Here is a 12,241-nt window from a genome sequence, read left to right on the forward strand (position 1 = left end):
TAACACATGTAGGCCTACACACACACACACACACACAGTATTTTCATCATCTCTGGGAGGACACAAATAGAAGCTCAATCAGAATGAAATTACCTCCACCATTACCCTGGAAGCACAAGTGTTCTCAAAGCCCAGTATTTCGCTCACCACAATCACCTCACAATCTCTCCAGCTCTATCCTTCACTAAAAAACTCCCGCTGTGATTCCAACAAAAACCAATAACGTTTGTGATTGAATTAGAACTATTTTACCAAAGTCCTCTCAGTGCGTACTTTGGTGTTTAGGAATATTTTTTCCACTGACAGCGGTTACCAAACTCCCGTGGTCTGGATGTCTTTCCCCTCAACAGGATCGTCTTGCTGCCTCTCTGTGAGATCAAACTGGAGGCAATCTCCCTGCAAATTCTACAGGGAACAAACACATACGCACAACCAACCACAAGCTAGTGTTTAGCGATTAGTTAAGCTAGCATAATTAAATGTTTTGTCGATTTTGTGATGGAAAGTTATTTTCAGTCCAAATCCGTCCAAATCCATCCAGAGAGACTATGAGGATTGTATTGTCTTACAGTCTCACTTTTTACCCAACTTCCTCTCAAAATTGATACTCAATGTATTTTGCTGTAGGCTACAATCAAGCTTAGCGTTATCTTTCAGGTAAAACATGTTACCTTCGAGAATACAAACACAGAAACCAATTTTTGGTTTTGAGCAAGAACTTTCTCTCCCAGAAGTTTCATTATTGAGCACAATAAACAGTTTTCCCCGGTGGTAAGGCTACCTTCCCCGCTGAGAGTCATGAGGCAATTACTAACCCTAACCCTTATTTACTTCACCTTCCTGTGCGAACGCATGGGGATAGGTGCTGTTATTTTCCTGTTTCCTGTTCGGTGTGATTGATCCGTCTCCTGACGGGAACAGATTTCCCCCACCTTCCCGACGCGGCGTCTGATCCTGAGCCCCGCGGAGCGCCCGGCTCGGCACGCCGTCCCCTCGACCGACCGACCAATCACAGCTGACCCCTCCAGAGCACCGCTGTGCAGACAAGCTTCACGGGTCCTAACTGGTAAACAAGAGCTCGGGGTCTGCCCTGGCTGCAGTCGCCAGGACTCTGATCCTCCTCACCTCTCCCTCTCCCCACTCCTGCAGCGCCACTCTGAGGGCTGTTTTGACGCCATCTTAATTGTGTTGTTGATCTTGTGGGGGACAAGGGAGCAGGTTTCTGGGTTTCCTCCTGTGGTGGAGGAAGGAGGTGGAAGTAGAAAAGGTTGAAGAGGAAGGGAAGAAGGAGGAACAGGAGGAAGAGGAGGAAGAGGAGCAGACTGCGAATTATACAATGACAATCGGGGGGGTCAACTTCTTCTCCATGGCGTGTATCGACCCCCCGACCTGTTGTTTTAACCTCTTTTGGGGGGGGGGGGGGGGAATTAAAGTCTTAATTAGGGGGGTCAGACCCCCCTGATCCCCCCGTGTGAGGAGAAAACACTGATATGTGTGTGTCAGGGGGGAGGCGTCCTAAATTGAGACACACAGACACTGGGAGCCCAAAACACATGTAAATCTGGAGGTTTATTGATGGAAAACTAACAACTAGTTATCCTCCATCTGGTCCTTCTTGTTATTCATTAGGCATGCTGGGATGAGGAGGGGGGGATAGGGGGAGGAGGAGTGGGGGAGAATGAATGACAGGAAATTGAGACAGAATAAGGAGAAACGAGAGGACACAGCAGGTGAAGGAGGAGGACGGGAGGAGATCTCAGGGAGGTGAGGGAGGAGGAGGCAGAGAGGAGAGATGAGGACAGCAGAGGCCCACATAGTAAACAGACTCAGACTGGAGGACTAAACTTGGAAACTCCTCTAAATGTTTCATGTCTGTGGCAGAGACCAGGAGAGAGATCTGAAGAGGCAGTTCATTAGAAGTGAAACGTCCAACAGGGTCTTAGTGCGGCGTGTGTCCTGGGATTCATTACACAGAGAACCTGGGAACAGAACTTTCCAAACCACCAACTGCCGAATCAGGTCTCTTTACCTCAGAAAACCTCATATCCAAAATAGCCGTGCCATTCCAAGCCTTTGTTTCATTGTTATCTACAACCACTGCCCAGCATGACTCATTAGGCTAGCAACAGAATGAGTCATCAGGCTAGCCTTGGCATGACTAACCAGGCTAGTGAGCGTATGTGTGTGTGCGTAGATCTCTCCTTCAAACACACACACACACACACACACACACACACACACAGGGATTAACCGTGCTGTCTGGGAGGCTTGGACTAGGATGTGAGGGCTCCACCCTCGGGACTGCAGCAGATGTGGTTCACCCTGTCAGTCTGCTGACCCGGAGGACATGTTTAGGTGCACACACACATGCACACACCCACCCACACACACATGCACACACACACCCACACACACATGCGCACACACACAAACAGAACACACACACGTAAGACAAACCCACCCATGTAAGACAAACCCCCCCCCCCCCCACACACACACACACTCACTAAAATACAGCCGCATCCTGGAAGCCTTAGATAGAACAGTTAGTACTACTACTTTCACACAAGCCCACCTAGTTTGTTTTCCCCTGGAGACTCCCCCCCTCCAGCCATGCATCATTAGCAAAACAAACAAACCCCTTCTAACTGCTGTGTGTAGAGGAGGGCTTGGGGTATTGACTACTGGATCCTTCCATCTTACATCCCGCTGCCAGTGAAGAGTCATAGGATGGTGGGAGGAGTAGACATATCACAGTACTGAAGATGAGATGGGTGTTATCCAATCAGCCACACTGACTCCACCGGGCAGTCAATGAAACCAACGAGGACTCTTAATCTTGTGCTTAAAAATCCAAGCTCAGTTTAATGAGTCGTTTTATATATATTATTCCTACAAATACATGGTTCTCAGCACTTTAAAAAGGTTTCACTTTCCTTAAATCAAGAAAGCTACAAATAACCTACGGTGGAAAACAAACAAACAAACTTTGGAACATTGAAACAAACAAGTAAAAGTCACAAAAAGACAAAACAAAATAAAAAATTTAACGCCAAAAAAAACAAAAAACAAATCTACATCCTGTACAAACACTACGGCCCAATAATTTAAGAAAATAGTGTCTCTAAAACGTTCATATTGCTTTTAACCTCCTCTGATACCCTTGGTGGGGCAAAAGTCCAACTGCTCAACACCGGGCAGTTCCATCAGCAGCCACAGGGGGCGCCATCCGCAGACCCCGGTGTTGACGTCCCTCCAGAGGTCATGTGATGCCCACGCAGCCAATGGGTGCACAGGTGCGGTAGGAGAAACAGCCCATGATGGTGGTTGTAAGTTTCATCTCTGTTCAGTTGTTCTCCTGTTCTTTCAGCAGTAACAATACAAAGACAAATGATGTTTCCACGACGACAGGACTGCACTCCTCATGAAACCAAGGATGTGTTCACCGTTTGGTGTAGTTATTTTTTTAACCATTATTACTCTCTACGGCGTTACTACTAGGACTATCACCATCAAGGATACACCGAGTGCATCATGTGTGTGCGCCTGTGTGTGTGCGCCTGTGTGTGTGTGTAGAGTCTGTCTGAGAGAGTGTGTGTGCGCCTGTGTGTGTGTGTGTGTGTGTCTGTAGAGTCTGTCTGAGAGAGTGTGTGTGCGCCTGTGTGTGTGTCTGTAGAGTCTGTCTGAGCGAGTGTGTGTTTGTCAGTGTGTGTGTGTGTGTGTGTGTCTGTAGAGTCTGTCTGAGAGAGTGTGTGTTCGTCAGTGTTCAGTGCTCAGAGCTGGTTTTCTCGAAGGAGAAACTAGGGAGAGTCAACAGCTTGGGGTTCCCCGGCCCCCCGTCCTGGCTGAAGGACCCCCCTTCCCCGCCCCCCAGATCGAAGGAGTCCTTGGATTCGCTGGAGGGGGCCCTCCTCCTCAGACAGGTGTCCCGGCAGAGCAGGGCAGGGGGCCCGTGGCCCCCCAGGGCCGGGTGCAGCCCAGGCTGGGCCTCCAGGGGGGGGTCAACGGAGATGCAGGGGGGGCTCATCTTCTTCTTGCGGCGGGGGGAGGGCAGGGAGGTCTGGGTGGGGGTGAGGGACTGGGTCTGGGTGGGGGTGAGGGACTGGGTCTGGAGGCTGTCGGTCCGGGACAGAAAGCCGGAGGAGGTGGAGGCAGTGTTGCTCCGTGGGGGGCCGGACGCCTTCGCCGCCGCCGAACAAACCTCCACCGAGTGGCGCCGCGGGTCGTCCAACCAGGACGAGGGGCGTGGGCGGGGCAGCAGGAGGCTCCGCCCCCCCTGGGTGTCCACGCTGTGGAACCTCTTCAGCTGCCGGACGCACGGCCCCACCCCGTAACCTTGGTAACCCCCGTCCAGGTCGTCCCCGTCCAGGCCGAGCCCCCCGATGATGCGGTCGCCGCTCGCCAGCCCCGCCCCGGTGAGGAGGGACACTTCCTGGTCCGCCGCCGCCTCTTCCTGTCTGCGGGGTGGGGCCGGGGGGGAGGCAGGGGGTGGGAGGGGGGAGGAGGAGGGGGAGGAGGAGAGGGAGGAGAGCTGAGTGTGCACGCTGCCGGAGCGCGCAGGTTTGGGGGAAGCCCCCGGGGTGGGCGGGACTAGGCGGAGAGAAGGCTGCTGATAGGAGGAGGGGGAGGAGGAGAGGGAGGAGGTGTGGGATGGGGGAGAGGAGGGGGGAGGGAGGTCCAGACAGGCCATGTCCAGGCCCCCCTCTTCACTGCCCCCTCCGTCTGGAAACAGAGCCTCCTGGGAGTCAACAGACACTGCAACCTGAGAGAGGGAGGGAGGGAGGGAGGGAGGGAGGGAGGGAGGGAGGGAGGGAGGGAGGGAGGGGAGGGGAGGGAGAGGAGGGGAGGGAGGGAGGGAGGGAGGGAGGGAGGGAGGGAGGGAGGGAGGGGAGGGGAGGGGAGGGGAGGGGAGGGGAGGGGAGGGGAGGGGAGGGGAGGGGAGGGGAGGGAGGGATGGGAGGGAGAGGAGAGGAGAGGAGAGGAGAGGAGACGAGAGGAGAGGAGAGGAGAGGAGAGGAGAGGAGAGGAAGGGAGGGGAGGGGAGGGAGGGAGGGGAGGGGGGAGGGAGAGGAGGGAGGGAGGGGGAAAGGAGGGAGATGGTTAAGAGGATGAGAGTGTTGGAAAAAGACAGAGAACAGGGAAACAGAGAGAGAGAGAGAGAGAGAGAGAGAGAGAGAGAGAGAGAGAGAGAGAGAGAGAGAGAGAGAGAGAGAGGAGATAAAGGGAGGAGAGAGAGTTAGGCCGGGGGTGAAGGGTGGGTTAGGAGGAGATGAGAGGGTAAGAAGGGGGGGAGACTGGTTAGTGTGAGGTGATTGGGTGACGATGGACCAATAAGAGCCAAGGTCAGAGTTCACTGCTAGACCAGCATGCTTCCACAACCCTCTCTGCTTCTGATGTGGGGAAAAGTTCACATGGTGTGTCACGCTGGGTGTGTGGCTGCATTTGGCTTCCTTCATGAGACTTTTTTCAACTGAGATTTGTCAAGAATTGGCTTGTTTACGTCAACTCATGTTTAATTCATATATTATTTTAAGCCAGAGCTGAGCAGAACATCTCACTCACTCACTCATTCCCAAAGTGAGTCCGTGGGTGTGTGAGTGTATGGCCTGTCCAGGGAAGGGCAGAGGGAGGTGGAGAGCAGCCTGGCAGTGAACATCACACACACACCAGCACCCCATGCCCAGGGAGGTCTCCCCCCTGCACCCCCCCCCCCCACAGACATGGCCCTCCTTAGTGGAGGAGACACAGCCCACTGAGAGGCTGAGCGGGGGGTGGGGTGGGGGGTCCAGGGGTGAGAGATCAGAGGGCATGGGGGAGGCAGCTACAGGGAAGGAAGAGTTAGTAGAAATAAAGATGCACACTGTATCTATTACACTATATCTATAACTCTGTATGCACACTGTATCTATAACACTATATCTATAACCTTGTATCTATAACACTATATCTATAACTCTGTCTGCTCACTGTATTTATAACACTGTATCTATAACCCTGTATCTATAACCTCCTAATAAGACGACAGTCTCGGGGGGAGGGGGGGATCTGGTTTCTCTGTTATCTGTTTTTCAGAGCTGAGCAAGTGGTCAGGAGGTGGTCATGAAGTGGTCAAGTAGTGGTCAGGAAGTGGTCAAGTAGTGGTCAGGAAGTGGTCAGGAAGTGGTCAGGAAGTGGTCAAGTAGTGGTCAGGAAGTGGTCAGGTAGAGGTCAGGAAGTGGTCAGGTAGAGGTCAGGAAGTGGTCAAGTAGTGGTCAGGAGGTGGTCAGGAGGTGGTCAGGAAGTGGTCAGGAAGTGGTCAAGTAGTGGTCAGGAAGTGGTCAGGAGGTGATCAGGAAGTGGTCAGGAAGTGGTCAGGTAGTGGTCAGGAACAGGAAGTGGTCAGGAAGTGGTCAAGTAGTGGTCAGGAGGTGGTCAGGAAGTGATCAGGAAGTGGTCAGGAAGTGGTCAGGTAGTGGTCAGGAGGTGATCAGGAAGTGGTCAGGAAGTGGTCAGGCTGACAGGGACACTCGTGTCCCTCTGGAGGGACTGCTGTGAGCGGGCACCCTCTGGTGGGAAGACACGGTACTGCTCTATCACGTTCACTCTACAATCTACAGTCTCCATCTCTGCAACATCTACAACACCTAGATATATGCTTGTCTTTTTTTTTTTCTTTTTTTTATCAAAGAGAAAATGGAACTATATATTTGTTTCATTTTTTTTTTCAGAACACAAACAATCACAACTTTAGAGATGTCTTAGTTTCAGCTTACACCATAATATCAACATTTTTCGATCTACTTGGCTTGATAATCATTACAATCACAATTTCACTCAATCAAAAGTCAACAAGTGCTCTATCAATTAGTAAAAGAACTACAAAATGGGTACATTGTGATATTAACATTGCCCTGAGTTATGTGTTTGTAATAAGTGCACTGCAATATCAGTTCAAGACCAGAGAAAATCCTTCATCAAACTACCAAAAACCTCTTTCATCAAACATCTCCTTCATCAAACACCTCCTTCATCAAACACCTCCCTCATCAAACAACTTCTTCATCAAACATCTCCTTCATCAAACACCTCCTTCATCAAACACCTCCCTCATCAAACAACTTCTTCATCAAACACCTCCTTCATCAAACACCTCCCTCATCAAACAACTTCTTCATCAAACATCTCCTTCATCAAACACCTCCTTCATCAAACACCTCCCTCATCAAACAACTTCTTCATCAAACACCTCCTTCATCAAACACCTCCTTCATCAAACAACTTCTTCATCAAACACCACCTTCATCAAACACCTCCTTCATCAAACAACTTCTTCATCAAACACCACCTTCATCAAACACCTCCTTCATCAGAACCTATACATCTCCTTCATCCCTCCCTCCTGTGTTCAGGTGGATACAGTAGGCAGCTAGGATTGCTTGTTTTATTTCTATCAGGGTCGTTGTGATGACTGTTGTTTCATCATAGAAATTAGAGCCCGACCGATTTATTGGCGGGCTGATATTATCGACCGATGTTAGGCATTTTCCTAACTTTTGGTATTGGCATTCATAATGGCCGATGAAAATATTTTTTTAAAATGGACGAAACAGCCTTCAACCATGTTATGAGTGTTGGCGTTGCATAGTTTGTCCACTAGAGGGAACCCTACAACGTCCCTGTTGGCAACAGTTGTGTTTAGAACGCCACAAACCCTACAACTAGTTGATCCAGCCAGAGTCGGGCAGAGTGTTAGGGTATTTTTTTTTATCAGAATATCGGATTTGATACAAATATTTGTATCAACATCGGCTTTTAAAAAATCCTTTATCGGTCGGGCTCTAATAGAAATAGACCTGGATAGAATGACCACTCATGCCTTGTGGCGTGACGGTTTATCTGAGGAGGGATGCTACGTTTGGATTGGGGCAACCTCGCCCCCCCCCCCCCTCCCCCCACCATCAAACAGCTGACACTGCGACTGGTTTGGGAGCGGAGGTTCTATCCGTTCTAGATCTATGATGGATGGTGCCTGCAGAAGGCCCTGGGGTGGGATGCATAGTGGTGATGGTCAGCAGGAGGGAGGAGAGTGGAGAGGGAGAGGAGGGAGGAGAAGAGGAAACTGTGTGTATGTATGGTGTGTATGTCTGAGTGTGTGTGTGTGTGTGTGTGTGTGAGAGTGATAGGGGGCAGAGGGGGAACTCCTTGTGACTCAAAAACAGGAGTATCTGTGTTTCAGTAAGGTCTCTGGGTCTGGTTGCTGCTGAACCAAACTGAGCTGAGATCAGTTATTAAGAGACGGACAGGGCACCAGAGGAGGAACAGACCCAGGAGCGGGAGCAGGCCGCAGGGAGGAGGGAGGGCAGGAGGAGGAGAGAACATGGACAGGTTAGAGCAGAAGCACCTCAGAGAGCAGGAGAGAGAGGAGGCGTTTAGGTAGAACATGACAAAGCACAGTCAAGAGAAACACACAGAAACCAAGACAGGAGTTCAACACTTGTGGTGCAAAAGGTGTGTGTGTGAGATGATTACCAGGCTTGTTGTATGTGTGCATCACCTTGATACATAACACGAGTGAGTGTGTGTGTACGTGTGTGTCTTACCTGTCTGCGTAGCGTGCGGCTGAGTGTGTGTGCGCGTCGTGGGGGGGGCAGGCGGGGGATGCAGTCCGTGTCTGGGAGCGGGGGAGGGTTGATAGGTCTAAACAGAGCGGAGGGAACGTCCAGCTGCTGGGCTGATCCTTCCTCCGGCTGGGACTGGACTGAGGTACTGGACCCTGCACACACACAGACACACACACAAACACAGGGACATGTATACACCACATACACCACATACACACACACATGCACAGCAGGAGTTGACACTTGTGTCATTTTGTAACAACACAGCGATAATAATCAGAAATTAAAATACATCCTCACACACCTGACTGGGTCTGGGCCAGGGCAGGGGCACCGGGGGCACCAGGGGCACCGGGGGCACCAGGGGCACCAGGGGCACCGGGGGCCAGGGCAGGGGCACCAGGGGCACCGGGGGTCAGGGCAGGGGCACCAGGGGCACCGGGGGCCAGGGCAGGGGCACCAGGGGCACCAGGGGCACCAGGGGCACCGGGGGCCAGGGCAGGGGCACCAGGGGCCAGGGCAGGGGCACCGGGCTGCAGGAACATGTAGCTGTCATTGGGGAGGGAGTGCGTCCGCCCCACCGCTGACTTGCGGACGCTGAGGAGATTTTCTTCCAGCGGCTCCCCAGGGTCGAGCAGCTCCGCCTGGGGACACACAGACAGACGTCAGCCTCCCTCTGGAGCTTGGAGGAGGACGGCAGAGTCACTGAGACCTCCACACCCACACACACACACACACACACACACACACACACACACACACACATAATTTACACACACAGGAATCACTGAAGTCATGACACACAAACTCTCTCATACAATCACACACACAGACACAACTTGAATTGTGACACACGCACACTTCTAAAAACACATATACACACACACACACAGACACACGGGTGACGGCAGGAGAAGGCAGTAGTTGTAGGCACAGAGAGCAGCGGATGTGAGGCAGACAGGAGACTGGCTCTGAGCTGGCACAGCACACAGCACCACAACCTCCGCCCCTGAACCCTGAACCTCCACCTCCGACCTCGGACCAGGAGCTGTGTTAGGTGTGTGTGTGTGGCTGGTTGGGTGTTCTGTATGTGTGTGTGTGTGTCTGGTTGTGTGTGTGTTCTGTGCGTCGAGGTGAGACTGTGTGAGATGTGTGTGTGTCAGCTCAGCCAGTATCCTGTCTCAGTGTGGACTGAAGACAACAGGGCCGACAGCCAGCACAGAGCTACTGGAGAGCACTGCTACAGGGAAGATGAGGAACGGGTTAGGAGGAGGAGGTGGAGGAGGGGGAGGAGGAGGTGGAGGAGGAGGAGGAGGAGGAGGAGGAGGAGGAGGAAGGGGGGGGAGGAGGAGGGAGAGGAGGAGGGAGAGGAGGAGGAGGAGCCCTCAGGACTGGGACGCCACCACCTCTGCTCACATGGACACAGAGAGAGACAGAGAGAGACAGAGAGAGAGACAGAGAGAGAGACAGAAGTAGAGAAGAGCAGTCTGGCAAGCACTCTACTGGACTGGAACGTACACACACCAGCAGGCTAGAGAGATGACATGAAAACAAGAAAGAAAGAAAGAAAGAAAGAAAGAAAGAAAAGGAGAGCATGTACCAGGGTCTTCCAGACTCACATGCTCCTTCCCTCCCTTATGTCCCATGACTGGGCCCTTGGGGTCAGGGTAACCCACCAGAGGACAGACACTGATTTGACTCCAGACTGATAAACCAATCGACTACGTAGATGAATTATAGATGGCGGCTCTGTCCCCTGTGAATATTTATTAAGAGTGGCATGTTGGGGAAGGGAGATGGAGGGGGTATGTCCTTGTCTTCGCCCCAGCAGAGAGGACAGAACACAGAGGGATGTTCCTCACCCGCCCACATACACCCACACACACCCCTAGTGAGCCTCCACTCTGAATATCAAGTATCTGATCTAGACTCCTGGATTCCTGCTGCACAGGACATCAGCAAATCAGACACCTGTAGACACACTCGTACTTCCTGCAGAGGATATTCATCTGGATTTTAAAATGTTCATGTATGATTAGTGGGTTATTAACAGCAAATACAGCCAGATTCCTGGAGCTGCACCAACTGACTTCTATAAGGACCCCCCTTGTCCTAGAGATCAGACCCCAGAGCAGGGGACTGTGGAGCGGGCAAGTGAGTGAGGAAGAGCCCTGGGGACTGTGGAAGAAGAGAGAGAAGAGATAAAGACAGAGAGAGAGAGAGAGAGAGAGAGAGAGAGAGAGAGAGAGAGAGAGAGAGAGAGAGAGAGAGAGAGAGAGAGAGAGAGGGTAACAGTCAGTACATTGCACTCCAGACTGGTTAGTAAGTGAGGGTTAAGATCGTCGGGGGCGGAGTCATCGGTGAGAGCTAGGGACCAGGATTGGTCGGAGGCCAGAGACAGAGCTTCCATCTCGGCCAATGGGATCTAGACAGGAAGAGACGAGGTCAGGTGAGACGACGGACACTGCTGGGAAACAGGAAACACACACACATGAACACACACACACACACACATAGACACACACACACACACACACATAGACACACACACATAGACACACACACATAGAAAACACACACACACACATAGAAATACTAGTGGTGGGAATCGATTATTTTGTTAATCTAGATTAATCTCACTGTAATCTTGGCATTAATCTAGATTAATCTAGATTGAAATGGCTCATTAGAATTCCGCCGAAGGCATTCAGAATGTGTGCTACCCAAATAGTGACTAAAAGTAAGTCTTTGAGAACGGGTGTCTCCAGCCAGGTGGAGCATTAGACCAGGGGCTCATCTCCTGTTTCCAAAATGCACCACAAACTGGAAGAACTCCTACAGTTAACTAATTCCGCATTGCACAAGGTGCAAACAACCTTAGTCTTGTCGAGGTTTCCATACAAGGCAGACCCACAGGTTCAAAGACTCGTTCTCGCCCCCTACAGTGTGTAGCTCGCGTAGTATAGACCCAGCTCCCAACCCAACTTTAAGAGTAGATTAACGGCAATATTTTTTTTATCACACGATAAGATTCTCACGTTAACGCCCATAACGGCCCACCACTGAGAAATACACAAACGCACATAGATATATACATACGCACATAGATATATACACACGCAACATGCACAAAATAACATACAATCATACATGAACACACACTAACACACAATGTGACGACACAAACAGTAGCAACACAGAACACACACACTCGTTTACACAAACACATTTATATAAAGTTACAACCTACACATCGCAATTATGCACACATATATTAACCAGAGATGGCAAAAGTACACACAGTTTACTCAAGCACAAGCAGAGATACGACAGATAGTGAGGGGAGAGGAGAACAGAGAATCCTAAAACAGAGACAATTAAAGCAGAGCACAATAGAGTACAGTACAGTCGAGTCCTCATCAATAATGTAAAAAATGTCAACCTTTCTTAACTAAAAAAAAAAAAAAAAAACTTACAAAAAAACCTTTCTGCAAACTTTTCAGAATGAGCCACAGAGAGAGAGGCAGCCTATTACTGTGGGGCATTAAGTTGGACTCAATCTTATTTAAAAGCTTTTAGAAGACAGCGTTTTGCAATGCTAATGTGATTGGGGTGAGTTTTCTTCAAATGGAAATGGGTAA

General features: G+C 50.9%; 1 protein-coding gene across 1 annotated transcript in view; it reads right to left on the bottom strand.

Moving 5' to 3' along the window:
- Positions 1-3,673: 3,673 nt before the first annotated feature.
- cacna1g (calcium channel, voltage-dependent, T type, alpha 1G subunit) overlaps positions 3,674-12,241 on the bottom strand; it is a 92,778-nt gene continuing 84,210 nt past the window's right edge. The window contains exons 34-37 of the mRNA XM_084669604.1: positions 10,903-11,025; positions 8,905-9,244; positions 8,580-8,752; positions 3,674-4,762 (exon numbers count right to left, since the gene is read on the bottom strand). Of these exons, the coding sequence (XP_084525730.1) occupies positions 3,767-4,762; positions 8,580-8,752; positions 8,905-9,244; positions 10,903-11,025 (1,632 nt within the window). The 3' untranslated portion in view covers positions 3,674-3,766. The remainder of the gene's footprint in view (positions 4,763-8,579; positions 8,753-8,904; positions 9,245-10,902; positions 11,026-12,241) is intronic.

Source organism: Hypomesus nipponensis, chromosome 13, assembly GCF_054491055.1.
Source record: "Hypomesus nipponensis isolate SF chromosome 13, ASM5449105v1, whole genome shotgun sequence".
Taxonomy (NCBI): domain Eukaryota; kingdom Metazoa; phylum Chordata; class Actinopteri; order Osmeriformes; family Osmeridae; genus Hypomesus; species Hypomesus nipponensis.